This window comes from Morone saxatilis, unplaced genomic scaffold (assembly GCF_004916995.1).
Source record: "Morone saxatilis isolate NCDOM2014 unplaced genomic scaffold, NCSU_SB_2.0 Contig4, whole genome shotgun sequence".
Taxonomy (NCBI): Eukaryota; Metazoa; Chordata; class Actinopteri; family Moronidae; genus Morone; species Morone saxatilis.
Window position 1 is genome coordinate 16,789,709 of NW_023339984.1, and position 18,830 is coordinate 16,808,538.

General features: G+C 41.3%; 1 protein-coding gene across 1 annotated transcript; it reads left to right on the forward strand.

The window, feature by feature from the left end:
* The first annotated feature begins 216 nt into the window (after positions 1–216).
* LOC118338038 (GRB2-associated-binding protein 1-like) lies at positions 217–18,022 on the forward strand. Its single transcript, XM_035675199.1, has 13 exons — positions 217–820; positions 7,699–7,827; positions 8,416–8,581; positions 9,810–9,996; positions 10,543–11,216; positions 12,679–12,761; positions 12,897–13,006; positions 13,109–13,404; positions 13,948–14,019; positions 15,673–15,769; positions 16,340–16,469; positions 16,673–16,807; positions 17,075–18,022. Exons 1-13 carry the CDS (start codon positions 746–748, stop codon positions 17,258–17,260), a joined length of 2,340 nt encoding a protein of 779 aa, XP_035531092.1. The 5' UTR covers positions 217–745; the 3' UTR covers positions 17,261–18,022.
* Positions 18,023–18,830: the final 808 nt, after the last annotated feature.

Below are 18,830 nucleotides of genomic sequence, written 5' to 3' on the forward strand. Positions count from 1 at the left end.
TAAAACTACCTCACACACACACACACACACACACACACACACACACACACATATCCACAGGGGGAGTTTCCTGTTATACAGAGCAGGAGCAGAAAGGGAGGAGTGAGGAGAAGGAGGAGGGAAAAGTGGGAGGAGAGGAGAGAAGGAATGTCCGAGCAGAGGCATTGTGTTTGGTTATCGCACAACCAGAGAGAGACAGGGAGAGAGAGAGAGGGAGGGAAGAATGACTCGGCTGGGAAGTAGAAACCCTCTCAGAAGGAGGTGTGACTCAGCCGTGGAAAGAGGAGCAGCTCCCTCATGTTTGGATGGAAACTACTAGAGACGTGGATCCATCAAGCAGCAGACCTGAGCTCACTGATTACAGCAGCGGCTCACAGACTGATCTACCAGAGGCTGTCAACAGATTTCAATTCTTGTCAAATTATTTGATATACTGAATTAGAGATTATCAGATTGGTTGGAGGACTGGAGGATCAGCCTCTGTGACTGACTGAAGCCGCATTAACTGACTTTAAGTCTGATCTGAAGCCTGATCAAGTGATTGGAAGTCTCACTGATCAGTTTTACACCTTAAGTCTGACTGATCTGACGCTGAATTGACTGACTTGACACTTGATTGCTTGAGTCTGACTGACTCCTGAGATTCCTAATTGACTTACCGGAAGCCTGTCAGCATTGACACCTGATTGTAAGCCCGATCCACCAATTGGGAGCCCAGCTGATCGATTGGTTTGCTGGCATCAGGATGAGCGGAGCAGAGGAGGTGGTGTGTGAAGGTTGGCTGCGAAAATCCCCACCAGAGAAAAAACTACGGCGATATGTGAGTACTTCACTTCTCTTTTAGCTTTTGGCAAAAACAGATCTGAGAATAACACTAAACAGTCCCACGTGCTATCAAAAGAGCACATCTCTAAAGTACTTTTATTTATTATTATTATGTGTTTTATTTTGGGTGTCAAGTACACATCAGTAGTGACTGTTTATTAGATGCTGACATGCACCTACGGGGCACACATGCTCCTGAGAAGTTTTTAATTAAGCCTGAGGATTAGCTCTGGGTTTCATCACTATTTACACAATGAGTAATTTCCTTAAGTTACAGAGCCACGATCATAAACGGAAGCACAACACAGCTGTCTGCTGCTCCACCTTATCAGTTTAATTCAGTTTTATAGTATTTTTTAACTACTTTAAAGCAGCCTTGTTATACAAGGTAACTGTAGTTAAAATAGAAACATTCAGAATTTTATATATATGTGTGTGTATACATGGAGATATGTCTTGTTTTTATGTATTTGGAGGACGCCAACAGAGTTCTACTTGGTAACACTGTTTTTTACAACCTGGAGGCCTAGTAGTTGCTGATATTAATGTTATTATTAAATTAGCATATCATTTCAGGTACCCACTTTCTTGAGTATATAAAGGCAATAACCAAGAGGTATGGAGCTAGGTATGGCTAAAATATGCAATCCTGTCTCAACATAAGAATATTTTTTTACCATCTTTGTGGTATCATCACACCGAACCACCTGCTGCTTTGGATATTTATATACAGTAATTACATTTTGCAAATATCCAAAAAAGAGTTGAAGGGGTTTGCTCTTCCCTTCTGCCTTAAACATCTGGTACAACCAAAAAAGTGATCAAATGCTAATTAAACTGAAACTTGGTCTTTTTTCTTAAATACTGTATGTGCAGTTATCATTAGTGAAAAAGCAGAAACTTAAGGATGTTATTGCCCTCTTTCTCAGAACATGACCACTGCCTTATGAAGGCGTCCGCTTCCAAACATTTATAGATAATTAGCCTCTGCAGCACCTAACGCCTACTGCTCCACTCAGCTTGCATGGGAACGGGATTTGAATTCCTCGCTAACTGGTTGGGAAAATGTTTGGAAATCTGCAATTAAGTCCTAGTACCAAAAGAAGCATTCATTCGCTGTGTCAGAGAAACAGCTGTTTCTAACTGGCTAACACAACATAAAAGAAAAGGTACCTTTTATCTTTCAAATCTGAAAAGTGACAACCTGCCATGTACCTGAAATAGATACAAGAGTCTGTATAACGTAATATATTAGGTCAATATCCCAAAATTAGTACAAGGCTGTTTGTCCAACGGCAGCATGGATAGCTTTCCAGTAAAGAAACAGCTTAGGCAGTTATTCACACACACACACACACACACACACACATACTGCATATCTGGCATGCCTTACCAGTGAGTTGAGCTAATCTCATCTCCCCTCTCCATATTTTCCCTTACTCTCTCCTTCATTCTTTCTTTCTTTCCAGAGAAAACTCTGTTGTCTTTTTTTGGTATATGTTGCCTTTCTGTTTCATTCATTTACTTTTTCTTCCTGTTCTTTTGTAACTTTCTTTTCTTAGTGAGTGTGTGTGTATATATGTGTTTTTCTTTCCTACTGGGGACCTTTTCTGATATAAACACTGACCTTGTCAGGACCAGTTGTCCTCGTGGGGACTGGTCCTAATGCAGCAAAATGTCATTTCTGAGGTCTGGTTAGGGGTAAGGTGTGAACTGAGGTTAGGTTTAGGCTGTGAATGAATGAAGTCGATATCTTAACAAGGGTAGCTGCGCAAACCTGCGTGCATGGGTTGAAAGCAAAAGGCCAAGGAGGAATAAATGGAGCAGAAGAAAAGTTCAGACTCTGAAGCAATGATTGCTGAAGGAATTGAATGGAAAAACCTTAAAATTGTCCCAAGAGCTAATTTTGATGACTTTATTACCCACAATCCCTTTGTGCTGGCATCAGTAAACTAAATGTCATCAACTTTAGAGGGGGAACAAACATACTGCACAGACACTTTGCTTGTGTTGCACTTCATTTTTCTGCTGCCACATATGAAATCTTGAGTACCACAGCAGGTGACAACGAAGAAGAAGTAGAGGAAGAACTTGAGGAAAAAGTGTGGGAAAAAAAAGATGAAGAAAAGAGTAATAAGAAGAGTAGAGAGACAAGAAGGGCTCGAAATAAAGAGCCCATTGTCCAGACTGTGTATACATTTAGCCATGATGGTATATACAACCCAGTGTGTACACACACACACTGTCCGGCCAGCTGTGTGTCGACTGTCAACACACACACTCACACGGAGCTCCTCATAATGGCTGCTGCAGGCTGAGTCTGCGTTCATGTGTTCACGTTAAGTATTGGGCCAGAGTTCGTGGAGTGTACCTCATCATACATCATACACTCCCTGTTCTGTCAAAAACTGTGTGTGTGTGTGTGAGAGTGTGTGTTATGTAATAAACTAATCGCTCTCAGCTGGGCCCGGTTGGAAGAAGGGGCCTCCCTAAAGATTTAGAAGATTTGGTAACACACACAGATGAACACACACACACACACAAACTGGAACAGAACCAAGGAGAATAAAAAGTTCTGCAACCTTCAGTGCAATAACAAACGTCACACACACACACATAAGGTCAAACACAGTTTAAAGAAAGCTGCATCTGAGACACTGTCCTGTATCACAGCCATCACAGCTTGGATAGACCTGCTACAGCAACAATACAGCGCTCTAAGGCTCCACAAAAGTGCACTAAAATGATCAAAAACCATCATCGATCAATTAAACAAAAGGGAAATTCTGGTTGACGCGGTAGGTATCCTTCACATCGCTCCAGGACGCACAGGGCTCCGCGGCCAAGTTGTGATATATATGAAACGTCCACTTGCAAAGGTTGGAGTTTCATCAAGTTTTGGCACAAAAACGACCTGGTTAGGGTTAGCAAAAGGTCGTAGGTTACATAACGTACCTGATGTAACTTTAGTACATGATTAAAATGCAACCTCATAGAAACTGTTTACTTTTGGGGATCACATGGGACACGAACAGTGGTCTCCTGTGTTTGTTTGAGCCATGCATCCACCCCACCACCTCCATATGTGGACTTTCTCACTCTTTATAGTAGCGTATAGTAGAAAGTCACCTGATAATTTTACATCTAAAACCTCCCTAAAATGTTTTAAATGAAATTATCTAAGAAGGAAAAATCATTCAGGCCACCACCCAGTGACATTTGCAACCTGTGACAAGATGTAGTGAGTAGACGTTTAGGTGTCATAAACCTAAAAGCTTTGGAACCACTTGTTAATCTTGATAGGGTTTCCTTGTGTACACCCTGTGTGATTGTCTGAACATTGTCAACATAACTGACGGAAATAAATTAAAAAGTATAACCAGAAGTATCCTCTAATGAAATACATGTCATTTTAAATAAAAGTGTAATTGGATTTGAAAACTATTTGGGTGGTTTTCAGTTCCAGTTGAGTTTTAGGGAAGCGATGAGGAACAAGTCAATACCAGTTCCTTCGCAGTGTTTACAGTGACTGCCGTCAAATGGAAAGTGTTGGGACATGTCACATGTTTGCAGTTCTAAAGAAGTGTTAAATGTGATGGGAAAAGGCGGGATGGATCAGTAAATAAGGAAGTGAACAGTAGGAAATTTGTTATTCAAGTCTGGTGTTAATTTTGGTTTGGAGGCAGGATGGAGGAAGTGTTATTTTAGATCCATTGTGCCCTCTTCCTGTCAGGGTCAGAGGTCAATGGAGGAAACAAAACGAAAGGAGAGGAGGAGAAATGAGAGAGAATAGAGGGAGAAGAGATTAGAGAAGGTGTTTAAGGAAATGATGTAATCAGATAATCACAGATTCTTGTGGTGTAAGATGTTAACAGAACAAATATTGTGTGTGTAAAAACTGCTTTTTCTGCTTAGGATTTGAAAGTTTGGTTCAGCCACATTCTCTCACCCTCCCTAACCATGACAAAATTGGCAAGACTCTAAGGTCTATCACATGTGTTGACCCCCCCCCCCGACTGCTGCAGCAATTTAAAAAAAATCAGAAAGCTAGCTAAACGTAACCCCAGTTTGTGCCCCTCATATACTGGTTGCATTAACATTAGCATACTGCATAAGCGCCGGCAAAAACAACGTTGTGTGCACTGTACATAACTGTACTGTATTCAGAGCGTAACAACATATAAAGAGTTTGTCCAGGATTGTCCAGAATCACGAAAAATACCCGTAAAACACTTAAATGTCCTGGTTTTCACTTCAATTAATAATCTAATATTTATCATGTTCTGTCCCACTTATTATTACCTAACCCAAAATAAATACGTAAAACAATTCAACTCTGATTTTGTCAGTCAAAAAGTTGTTGCCACGGCTGGTGCCTATGAGTCATAGGCTCTGATGCCAGTATGTTAACAGTTAGCTGTGATGTTGAAGAGAAATCAGCCTTTTTCTAAGAGGCATACTCCTCTGTAAAGCAGCCGGCAACAAAATGCTGCGTTCATGGCGTCCATGGTGTTGAAATTTGCCCTCAGTAGTGCTAAAATATCAGAGCCTCTTGTAGTATGGCTGTTAGCTCAACTACAACACACAGTAACACTCTCAAAGGACCATAAATGTGCTTCTAGTGACGGTTCTAGTAAAACTCTAGAGTTCTCGACCTTTTTCACAGCAGCCTTTTTAACATGAATTAGTAGGGTAATCACAGGTGTTTCCACCTAATTAAGGTCCTGTTCCATTTAGTGTAGCAGAGCCTTTTCCAGTGAGCTAACATGTACAATAGCAGCACCCTGACTCTGTTTGACCTGAATTGAACCTTAATTAGAATAACTTGTAACGGCTGTGTTTACCCTACTATTTCATGTCAAAATGGCTGCTGCGAAAAAGGTCTATTAGCTCTTGCAGCTCGGCCCTGTTCCTTGAATTAGAAGCCATAGAAAAATATTTTTGTACAAGTCGCTGCCACCCCGCTGCTTTTATTTAGTCAGCAGCCTGAAGACGACTGATCATCAAACAGAGTGAGGGGGGGACAGGCAAAAACACACACACACATCTACTGCCATCTCTTACCGGCATTTCCTGTTCAGCTATTTCCTCTTCCTGTCAGTGTTTGGAGAGGAGGGGAGGGGGAAACGTGCTCTACAGTATTTAATTGCTGTGCACTTTGGTCATACACACACACACACACACACACAGAGGCATGCCTTTGGAGTCACGTTGGTTTTGAGAAACACAATTAAACAGGGATCGGAAGAGATGGATTTGGTTTGTTGGACTGGTGGAAACAGGCAAACACACACACACACACACACACACACGTACACATACACCGACCAATTTACCCACGTAAACAGAAGCACAAAGCTCAAGCCTATAGTTCAAGTCTTCTTAATCGATTCTGTGTCCTTTCAGATAGTTATGGAGAAAACTTAAATTCTCCTGATTCCTTTAAACAGAAAAACACTGAGATTATCACGTGGCAAGATAATGTGTGTGTGTGTGTGCACAAGCTGTTATTGAATTTAAATCCTTCTTCATGCTGTGCTTCACACCTTTAAATAATCATGACGTGTCGTTCGCACACTACCTACACACTAATACTAACAGCACACACACACACACACACACAGATGGTGAGTCATGTCAGAAAAATGAGGTGTCATCCCGTGGGTCGCTCATTGGAGATGGACCCTACCCATCATGCTCAGTGCATGATGGGAACATCCTGAGAGAAGTGTCAAACATTTAGCAGTTTACTGTGTGTGTGTGTGTGTGTGTGTGTGTGTGTGTGTGAGAGAGAGAGAGAGAGAGAGAGAGAGAGAGTGTTTAGTTAACATTCATGTGCACTGGAGTGTAAAACTTTTGTTATGGGAGAGAGACACTAGAGTTAGCTTAAATGTTAGAGAGAGAGGAGGGGGGGCGTGGGAGAAATAAAAACATCATCTAAACTGACCTTTTAATCAATAATCTATACATTCATTTTACTAAAGTTAGCTACTAAAGAAATAAATGTTCCTAAATCCTGCTGTTGACTCCTTCACAAGTTTTATTTGCACATAAAATACAATAGTATCTTTGCTAATTAGAGATTGGGGCATTGCAAATCCCATCAGTGAAGCCTTGAACTGAGAAAAGTATCAATTCTGTATCCGTTGAGCCCCAACACTGACTAGTCTCGAAAAGTTTGTACTTATGGTGGCGCTGGAGGGAAGTTCACATGAACCCTCTGAAAATGAAAAGGGTTAATCTTTGTACATTTCTTATCGGGTCTCCTTTACTAACCTGGTGTGGCGACATGTTTTGATGCAGGATGTATAAAACCTTGTTTAAAACCAGCTTGAGTGAGTTCTAAGCTGCTTAGATGATCTACACAAATATAAATGTTTAAACTTTTGCTGATATGGACATGCTACACATCGTTAGATCAGTCAATTGAATCGTTTAGTTCATTTTATGGAAACCACGAGCACCAAAATATAAAATAATCAAATGAATGATTTGTGTGACATGTATGCACATTGCCTAATTATTAAGGCATTAAAGGAACATTTATACTGGTTAAAATAAAGTATTTATTCTCTGCTGAACAAGAGCTTGTGCAAGAGGAATTAAAAGCCTGTCTTAAATAGAGGCAGGTTGAGTTCAGTGACTAAGCCTGGGCTATTAATTAAAGTTTTAAGGTATTAACATGACGAGTACCTACATGTTTTGGACAGAACATATTCATAGATACTGCACTGAAGTAACTGTTCTGTTTGTAGTTTGAAACCATTTCATTCTTGTTCTCTCCTCTGTCTCTTTTTTCTATGTTAGAAAAAATTAGAGCCATTTAATATTCTCTCCCTTTGGATTGTAATAAGTGTCTCTCACTCCCTCCAGGCGTGGAAGAGGCGTTGGTTCGTGCTGCGAAGCGGTCGGCTGAGCGGGGAGCCGGACGTCCTGCAGTACTACAAGAACCAGCAGTCCCGCCGGCCAATCAGGACCATCAACCTGAACCTGTGTGAGCAGGTAAACAGACAGACACAGGATGGTCCGACACCATCTGTGAGCACTGCTGAAAAGGCAGTGAAAGACCAGCTGCATGGCATTATGAGCCAAAACTTTAGTATTATTATGAACTTAATACCTTTTTTAAACATTTAATCCTATTCATTGATTACTGGAATATAAGTTTTCATTTCAGTATGTTTAGTTTTTGTATTTTTAAATGTTGAACCTCCCTTTTTAGTTTGAGGGTTTGGGGTTTTTTTTCTTTATGACTGTATTCTTTTATGTATTTATTTATGGATAAGTCATTTTAAACTTCATAGAATATGCTCCACTGAACAAACTAAAGTAAAACTTTGTTCCATTCTAAGCCAGACTAAAGTTTCTGGGTTTAACGCTTACTGCCTGCTAATGCTTACTAAACAGCAATAGTAAGCAACAGGTTTTGTGTTTTTTGTATTACTTTGGCCTAGTTTCTTGTATTTTTCAATGAATTCTGTCAGCAGGAGAAACGTTGGACACCAGCTAAATGTCTTACATTTGTGCTCCAACACTCATTCCCAGCCTGCCTCTTTTCTCTCTCTGCATCCCCTTCTTCTTCTTCCTCAGGTAGACGCTGGCCTGTCATTCACAAAGAAGGAGCTGGAGAGCAGCTTCGTTTTCGACCTGAGGACGGAGGAGAGGACCTGGTACCTGGTGGCTGAGTCTGAGGAGGACATGAACCGCTGGGTGTCCGCCATCTGCCTGCTCTGCGGCTTCAACCCGACCGACGACGGTGAGGTGGAGAGAGAGGGAGGGAATAGAAATATTCTTCGCACCACTTTCTTATTTTGCATTTGATATGGATAGATGTGTGGGTTGTGGCTGAGTCAGTGTGAAAACTAGTGGGAGGAGAGAAGAGGACATGCAGAGAGAAAGATTGACGAAAAGGCCTTCAGGACTGTGTGTGTGTGTGTGAGTGTGTGTGAGTGTGTGAGTTAGTGACTCAGATGTGTATATGGTAAAGTATTTAAAATATCATAAAGTATGGTATTGTATATAACAGCTTTACTTTGTACAGTCATATCAACTTTGTTTGTTTTTTACTGATATAGACTTTGATGCCCACAATGAGTCATTTTGTCTTATAACTCATGTTTTGATAACTTTCTTTTAAATCATTTTGCATATTATAATCTCAGAGAGTCAAATGTTGTGCAATACAACACTGCTCGTTGCGTAGTACCTCAGTGTCCCATCATGCATAACTCTTGTTTATAAGTTAATCAAATGTAACAGATCATTTTAAAAAATTTTATGCTGAAGTCAATGGATTTCTGTTTTGACGCACTTGTTGGAGCCTAACAAATATTTATGGTACTGTTTGGCTGACATGCATGTTTTCCCCTTGACGGGAATTCATATTTACAGTAAATCAGTCCTAACCTGAACACACACCTTAAGCCCCAATTAGTCAGATCTGGTATCCTATTCATTCATCATCTTGGCCTATTTGGGTATTTATTTTTGGCTCAAGTGCCATCATGGTAAAGGTAAACGTTTATCCATTTTGGATTATGTATAATAATAATTTTAAAAAATTGGACTAGACTATTTGTCATAATTAAGAGCCTGTTTAGCATTGCACGCCAACTCAGTGGTGACTTTATTCGGTACACGTGTAAAATTTTATTGTAATCCAGTACAACAGCTCAGTGAGTGTATTTCTGTCTTACTCATGATTTACTTGTTTTGTTTTTTAATATCAGAATCCTTTTCAAAACCTGGCCCACACATTACCCACAATGCAGCTTCCTCTGGAGACACAAAAGTTACTTTTCAAAATGTCTACTAAGACCCAAGTTGATAAGTTGAGCTTTAAAGTAAATATTGTCATTCAAACACTCCAGTACCCATAATGATCTGCAGGGAGACACAGTAAGGGTTTCTCATATTTTTTTCTTTCTACAAGGATTTACATATTGTTATTTGACCTCTTGTTTGGGGGACTTTTTTCTTTCTAGTTTCAGAGAGACCTTCTGTCTCTGGCTCGTCCTCCATCACAGGGACAACCCCAACCAGTGGCAGTGCCACCACGGTAACAGGGTCGGTCCCACCACCCTATGATCCAGTGAGTGTGCGGAATGTGCAGCCTGATGCCAATGCAGAAGAGGATTACCTTTGGTTATCACACTGCCAGAGTCACATCAGGTAAACACACACAGCCAAAATACAGGAAGCAAGACTTTATCTTGGGATGTGAAAGTAAATTTATAGACCTCAGAAACAGAAAGAATACAGACCCATACTACGCTTTACTGTACAAATCAGAACCAAAACAGAGAGTATTTTAGATCTTATACATCCCACACAGTTTAAGTGGTGAGTTAGACCACAAGCACAGAATACAACAGAATACAACAGAATTATAAATGAGTAAAAAGAGTAGAAATCATGTGAGTTTTGTTTAAAAATGCTGGCTAATATTCACATAAAATGCACAAATTCAACTTTTCCACTCTGGTTCAGACTAAAGAACCAGCTGAAGCTAAATCAACTAGACCAACAGTCAGAGTTACAGGTTCAGACGTGTTGAATTTAAGGATGGGGATTAGAGGTTTATCTTAGCCTGGATCACACCCACGGATCTCTAAGAGCCTTCAAACCGTCATGGAACACTTCATCAGACTTTCCTCCTTAGCTGGAAAGATTTTGATTGTATTTCTGAATTTATTTTGGTGTCTCTCTTGTCTCCAGGCCTCCTTTAGGTTCCTCCACCTCTCTTGAAACCGACTACAACGACAACCTCTACCCTCCTCCCTCCGCCACCTCCTCCTCCTCTTCCTCTTCCTCTTCTCCTTCCCTCCTTCCCAACAGCCTCCCGGTCCCGTCCTCCTCCTGTTCCCCCGGCTTTCGGACAGCTCCTTGGACAGCTACTGCCATGACGGGCCCTTTCAGCCAGTCTCTGGATGCCAGCATGACCCTTGACCTCTACAAACGAGCCGGCAGGCCTCGCTGTCACCCGTCTCCTCATCCCAGGAAGCACTCGCTGGATTTCCACCTGCGACCTGTGGCGATGCCTCTCACTGATGACACGCGCTCCGCCGTGCATCCAAATACGCACTCATACACCAACAGTGGTTACCAGATCCCCCGTCCTGCGTTCACCCCGCAGCCACGTACCCCTCGCCGGCCATCCTCTACCCCCAGCGTGGACTCCCTGACCCAGGCGGAGCTCCACGCCTCCACCCCGACTCCTCCTCCACGCCCGCCCAAGCCCCCGACCTTTGCAGCCCAGGGAGAGAGCTCAGCTGGGGGCACACTGCCCCGATCCACCTCAGAGCATGATAGGAGGGATGGATATGTGGAGGGAGGGGGTGGAGGTCTGCCAAAGAGTAACACTGTCACTATGCCAGGACGCATACAGCCAGGTAGGAAGACAGTAGTCTGTCCTGACTTATCTCTCATTAAAGGTTTGATATTACAATAGTAGTTTGACATTTTGGGAAATATGTTTATGTATATAGAAATCACTCTCATACCACAACCTGACATTTTTACATTTTTTGGACATAAGAGAAATTGATGCTTGTTACCTTTGCAGTGCTTATACTTTATGAACTCTCAGTGACCATCTTTATTTGATTTCTTAGTGTATTTTAGCGTCTTATATCTTTGACTTAAAGATATAATGTGTAACATCTCCACATTAAAATGTCTATAAATGCTCCACTTATGTTGTTGAGTTGTGTACTGACAATAATCAAGTTTTAAGCCACATTTTTAGTATAGATCATCATACGTCATCAGTCTTGGTTGTTTTTAACTCTATATTTTAACAAGATAAAGGATTTTAGTTGTTGGATGTCTGGATCTTAAATAATCAGAGAAACAAGTTGAGTTGACGGCTCGCATCCTTTGTCCACCAAAACTGCAGCAGAGAAACACAGCTTTTTAATCTGAAACTGCTTTACTCAGTGTTTGTTTAATTTTAATCACCGGGTCTGTTTTTTTTTTTTGAGAGGAGGATAACTGTGTGGATAATTCGGCTCCTAGAAGAAACCTCCTGAGTGTCTGAATCTTAAGTTCATCAGAGAAACAAGCTGAGCTAATGTTAGCAGCTCCGCTCACAGCCTCTCCGGGACGTCCTTTGTCTGCCGAACTGCGTCAGAGAAACACTGATTTTAAAGGTGTAACTGCTTTATTTAGTGTTATTGTTATTGTTTTGATGTGAGGGACCCCTATAGGCAGAAATTGCATATTGTACGACTGAATGTAATCATGGATGCAAAAGCCTTAAATGATGAAGAAACAACAGGGACAAATGGATGCTGCCTGACAGAACTGCTCACAGAGGAATGCCTTTTGGCACATGTCATGTAAATTAATCGTGAGTCAACGGAAATAAATATTGTTCCTTATTCAATATTCAGTTACAGTGGCGGTGAAATCCCCTTAGGAGGCTGCATCGTCACTATTAGGTGGCAGAGAGTTTAAAACCTCAGAGGAGATCAGAGAGCTCTGCAGTCATAAAGCGGCTTTGTTGTGCAGGACTGGATTATATCCTCACGGCTAAAACAATTCATGCCTGTTTTCACCATAATTTGATTGGCATTAGTTTCCTTAATAAGACGAGAACTTTGCCCCGCAAGAGCACAAAGAGTCTCTTCAGCCAGTTCAGCCTGGGTGGTAAAAATGTACAGTGTTCATGACGGAGACACAACTTCTTAGGAGCATATTTAGGAGAACAGTCGGGATGAGCGAGCACACCGTTATCTTATCTAACTCTCAGCAAGATAAACCTGCTTCCCAAAATGTTGAACGTCATCACCCTTTAAGAGCGCACTGAGCCTCAGGTGGTTTATGTGATGGTCTGTACGCTCTGTGTTTCAGGTTGTGAGTCTTTTTACATCCTTCGGTCTCGGTCCGAGAGAGCTAGCATGTTTGAGTTCAGCGAGAGCTTCAACAGCTACTTCGTGAGTTAAAACTTCTAAAGCCTAAAATACAATATATGTGACAGAATTTCTGTTCTGTCATCCCCTATTCTTTATTTTTTTTTTATCTCTTTTCAGTTTATCATTTCAAAATGCAAGTGTCTTTCTCTCTCTCAGTTTAATAAAGGCATGGTACCTCTGGGTAGTGTTTGTGCTGAAGATGACGATGTGGACGAAAACTATGTTCCCATGAGCGCCGCCACCACGGAGCCTCCTGTTGCACCGAGGTTAGTCAAAGAACACATAAAGTGATAAAATTGTGTCCATGTGCTGGACCTTTTTAACTTAAAATGTCGCACTTTCACAAGTTTCTTCTTCTCTTGTTCCAGGGTGCTTCCAACTCCTGCCTCCGACCCCTCGGCCCAGCTCCAGGATGGAAACTACGTCCCTATGACCCCCCTCACCCCGTCCCTTCCCATTCATCCCACCCCTGCCACAGGGGACCTGGCGTCACTGGGGAGGCAAGTTCCCCCACCTGCTCACATGGGTTTTCGTAACTCCCCCCTGACCCCCGTCGCTCCCCTCACCCCGGCGCTCCGGAGGAATACCATTAACACTGCTGGGGGAGTAGAGGTCAAAGCCATGCCCCCTCCAATCCACCGCAATCTGAAACCACAACGCAGAGGTGGGTCGCAGGTTATCTGGAATTTATAGCTAACCCTGTGTCAAAGGAAGCTTGACCTGGTGTTTAATCCCTCTGTTACTGCTCCATATCCAGAACAATCACTTAGTCAGTCATTTTGTAGACATATAAGGTACAAAAAGACATAAAGAACAGCATTATATAATGAAAATCACCAAAAATATATAAACATAAACATGTATGTGTGTACATACAAGAAGGTTAAGAAACATTTATATAATAACATGGTATAAATATATATAATATATAAAAGGCATACAATGTACAAGTTTATGTGATTTCCAAACAATTAATATTGAATGAATATGCATTAAGTAGGTAAATATGTACAGTAAAATCATCATCAGTCAAGATTTTAGTGTTAGTGATGCGGAGTGATGGCCTGTGGAAAGAAACTTTATTGTGACTTAAAATGTCAATTCTGCACATTTACAGCGAGCATTGATCTGTCCCCATTGATTAAGTTGCGGCAGTAGTGCAGCCTCATTGATGCTCTCTCCTGTCTGATGATGTGTATCCCTGCAGGGGTTTTTGCCAGTCAGCCTGCAGAGAAAACGGACGTCCAGGCTGCCGGAGAGATGACGCACAAAACCAGAGGTACAAACTATTAACTGGGCTGAGAATTGACAACACAGACTAAAACGGACATGAGCATTGCTTATTACACAGAGAACATTCTTACAATGATATTCCTTTGCTATAAAGTATCCTGGGAAGAACTACATCCATTGCTCCTTGCAGATGCTGGAAGTACTGTGTCCTTGGAGGTTGGAGTGGTGGATTAGTGTTTAGTGAGGCCGACTAGAGTTTCTTGCCCGTTTTTTTTGGTAACCATAAACACTATCGTCCTACAACTACAGTATTTCCAAGACCAGGACTACTTGAGACCGAGTCAAGAGCAAAGAGGTCCAAAGAGGTTCGAGTCCAAGTCAAGAATGAGTGCAAATCAAAGCCAAAACCTGGCAGGCAGGAAGTGACAGGCGCTTATCGCTAATACCCTAAAGTACTCGGCAAAACCAATGGGCCATGTCAAAGTGCAAATACCAGTCTAAGACAATAGAAAAACCGTCTTAAATGAGAGAAAAGACTCCAGTACTACAGCATTGGTTAAACATACCATAACGTTGATTTTAAAACTGTCAATGAACATAATCAAGGGGTTTCGCAGAATCGTCCAATATTAACGTTTTTGTCGGGATTGTTATCTGAGAACAGAACAGTAGCTTCTGGTCTTGGTTAACAAGCAACAAAATGAGGTATTTTCTTCACAAACAACTGTAATCAATGTCATTGAGGCAAGAACCAACTCAAAGTGAAACGTTCCGAGGCAAGATTTTGATCTGAAACTGCCTGAGTTGAAGGAATGTTAATACATTGTATTAACATCAGTAGTTCAATAGGAGTTTGTTTTTGTTTTGTCTTTGTTTGATAGACAGGACTCTCATAGCTCATAAATGTGAGACTGGTAAACAAAGTCTAGACTCTCGTTTCCCATCAGTACTTGCAGTTTATTTTCTACCACAATATAATTCCTGTTTTTTGGTCGTCTCTCCTTCTCCGGTCCGACTTGGCAAAACATTTTCTGTCATTGTTTGTTCACTTAAAGTCTGAAACATCTGCCCATAAGACTCTTTCTGTTCCTGAAACAGACCATCGTTTCTTCTTCTTCTTCTCTCTCTCCATTTCCCCCCCTCCACCCCACCCTCTGTTTGTCATTTCACGTCTCCCTTGTTCCCCCTTCGGCCTCTTTTAGTTTTAATTATTTACCGGCTTCCACTTTGCTCAACAAGGCTGCACAGTGGGGTCATGACAGCCACACACACTCAAACACACAGCTCCATATATAGAGCTGTAGCTTATAGAAACATTCACATTAAATATTAGTGAAGGTTGACAGTTAAGGAGCAAAGTCTGCAACACTCAAAACACTACTTCTTCATTTGAGGTTTTACTTCTTCTCTTCTCTACACATAATAAACCTCATCACTCTTTGATTGTTTCACTTTCTTTGTCCTGTTCTACTCAGTTGACCTTTTGGAAAGCATTAATACAGTCAGCAGTAACAACTTATGTCTTATCCAATGTCCAGAGGTGGGATGTAACATAATACGAATACTTTGTTACTGTACCTTCATTTTTTTTTAGGTATTTGTTTAGTCTGTATTTATTTTTATTTTTACTACTTTTTTTTACAGTTAAATGTTTCAAAGTGTAGTGGAAATTAAAAGTTCTCCTCTTCCTCCCTCCCAGTGAAACCAGCTCCTCTGAACATCACTCCAGTGCAGCAGGACTGGCAGGAAGTCCCGCCCCCCATCCGCTCACCTGTCACTCGAACCTTCACGCGAGAGTAAGCCTGTGTGTGTTTGTGTGCGTGATAAGGAGCAATGGCTCGGTCTTATATTGCGGCGTTGACAGAAAGCTACAAAACAATTCAATATTAAAGGTCTGTTACTGAGAGAGAGAGAGAGAGAGAGAGAGAGAGAGAGAGAGTGTGAATATCTGAGCAGGTACAATGAGCTGGGTTGCACTCTGCTGCCCCCTGTGGTGGTAAGTGAGTACTGCAAGGCAATACCACTCTTAAAAAGTCTGTATTAAAAGTATTAGGTTATTAACTATTATGTTTATCATCATTGTTTATTCTCTTAAATGTCAATTAAAATGTGCATCATAATTTTCCAGAGTTTGATAAACAGTCTGCTACTAACAGTTATTTTTATAATCAGTTAATCTGCTGATTGTTCTATAAATTAATATTAATTGATTGATCACTTTACCTATATCACATCAAACCCTAGAGCCTGATGTAATTTGATACAGTCCAACACACAAAATATTAAATTTACTAGTTTACTAATTAACTAAAATGTGCTTAATGATTAATTGTGTCTATGTGTGTGTGTGTGTGTGTGTGTGTCAGTCCGTCCAGTCGTCGGGCAGTCAGGCCGACCTCTGCTCACAGCTCGTCTCCCTCCTCCGATTCCGATGACCCGGATGACAACTACGTCGCCATGACAACCTCCAACCTCAGCTTCAGCGCCGGAGAGCCGGTAAAACTACTTCTTCCTCCCCCACCCACTCTTTCCACATCCTTTCATCCATCCCTACTTTCTATCCTCCCTCCCCTTCTGATCTTATTCATTTTGCCATCATCACTTCTTCCCCCTCCTGCTCTCTGCTTGTGCACTGCTTTCCTTCCATCCTTTTTCTTTCCTCTAAACTTTTCTTTCTCTGTGTGTGTGTGTGTGTACAGTCTCTGAGGCTCATGCTGCACCGGGCGTCAGAGGGCGGAGTCAGCAGCCCGTTGCTACGGCGAGCCAGAAGCGACAAACAGGTGGAGTACCTGGACCTGGACCTCCACACTGGGCGATCAACACTAACAAGACAGGTAACACCACTCTCTCTCTCCTCTTTCTAAATAATATTATTTATTTACTGTTACTATATTGTGCAGCCACTAGAGGGCGCCAGATCAACACATTCTGCATGTGTACAATATTATTTTGCTTCACTTATTTATTCTAATATTATTTAATATGAGTGATACATTCAGAATTTGATATATTTTATTGATTAGAAAATATGTGCTTTGTCATTCACATCATGTTTGCAGTGGATCAATCAACAGATAAAAATGCTTTTTTCCCACAACCAGAAACGCTGCACAGCAGAAGGCGGAGGCGGCGGTGGCGAGCACACTGGACCGGGTGAGGAGCTCGCACGGGGCGGGCGTACACGTGTTGACTACGTGGTGGTGGACCCCAAAAGGACCAAGGCCCTGAGGAACACCAGAGAAGCGTGGCATGATGGGAGGATGTCCACAGAGAAGGAGAAATGCTAGAAATGCACACAGACGTTTGAAGAAGCTTCTTAACGAGCACTGAGGCCTTTAAAGGAAAAAGAGAATTACTTTGATTAAAAGTAATCGATTCATCACTTCCTGAGAGTTTCTATAAAAATGTTCATGCTCAGCTGACTGTCAACCCAAGAGTGTATTACCAGCACAGGTAATAGGATTGTCTGCTGTAGAGAGAGCACAGTTTTTGTTGAATGTGTGAATGGAAGGCAAAGCTTGTATCCGCAGGTAGGTTAACATGGTTCTACATTGACATTATAATTAGGTAACATTAGCGTCACTTAGCCAGGGAAGCTGAGGTTCTTCCAACGCACCTGCTGAGATTTAAGTTAAATCTCCAACTAGAGTATTTCTTCCTCCAGAGTTTCTGTGTCAGAGACGTGTTGTAGACATAAAAGCTAAGGTCACAGGTTTGACACCAGTTTCAATAAAGATTGCAGCACAGGTAACATCCACCAGCATCCAACTAAGCATCAGCTAGAGCTCCATTATTCTCTAAACATCGTGTTTTCTGCTGGAATAGAGAAAATAAAGGTGGACTGTCCTGATGATTAAAAAAACATCCAAATAACTTGATGATTTTCTTATATAATCATCCCAGCAGCTTTGTGTGCAGTTAATTATTGTGTCAAATCAAATCTGTAATGTTACTGCTGAATAATTTCATTGATTCTGTGAGCGACAAATGTGATTTTTAGTAATGACTGTTCAACAGTGAATACATGAATAAACACTACACGACACAGGTTTCTAGTGTGTTTTATTGATTCTCGCATGACACAAAGTCGTCTGAATCCAAACAGCTGGGCAAATCAAGTACACACTCACACACTAATGGCGGAGGCTGCCATGCAAGGTGCCAACTGCTCATCAGAAACTAACTAATCCCATTCACACACACTGATGGCACAGAATCGGAGCAATTTTGGGTTCAGTATCTTGCCCCTGGACACTTCACCAAGCAGAGTGAGGAGCCTGGGATCAAACCATCAACCTTCTGGTTAGTGGATGACCCGCTCTCCCCCCTCAGCCACAAACATAAAGCATTTTATTGTCTTATATTTATTTATTATTATTCCTATAGTCATGCTGCCATCATGCCTAAAACATGTTATCATACTCAAATAATGGAGATGAATTTACATCATATTTAAATCTGATTGTCTGACCTATCTCAAATATTCAAATAAACTAAACCAGAAGAGCAGATATTCAAACCTCCGCTAAATTAATTTAAATAATAAACGAATCTGAACCTCATACGACTAACAGTTAAATGGTGAACTGTTAATTTAACTACATGATGACTGTTTACTTTCAGCAATTAAAACTGACAATAACTTCACTGTGGGGTACTTACACCTACATTCATCATGTTTATGCAAAGTAGCTATACCAGTTATATTACTTTTGTTGAGTAAGAAGTACAAAATGTTCTTCTTAAATGTAGAATACAAATCTAAAGAGGCATAAAATGGAAGTAAACTAAAGTGCAAGTACTTAGAGTGCAAGTAATTGTTTGCTTTCCGCTTGCTTGGAGAGAGAGTGAGGCGAC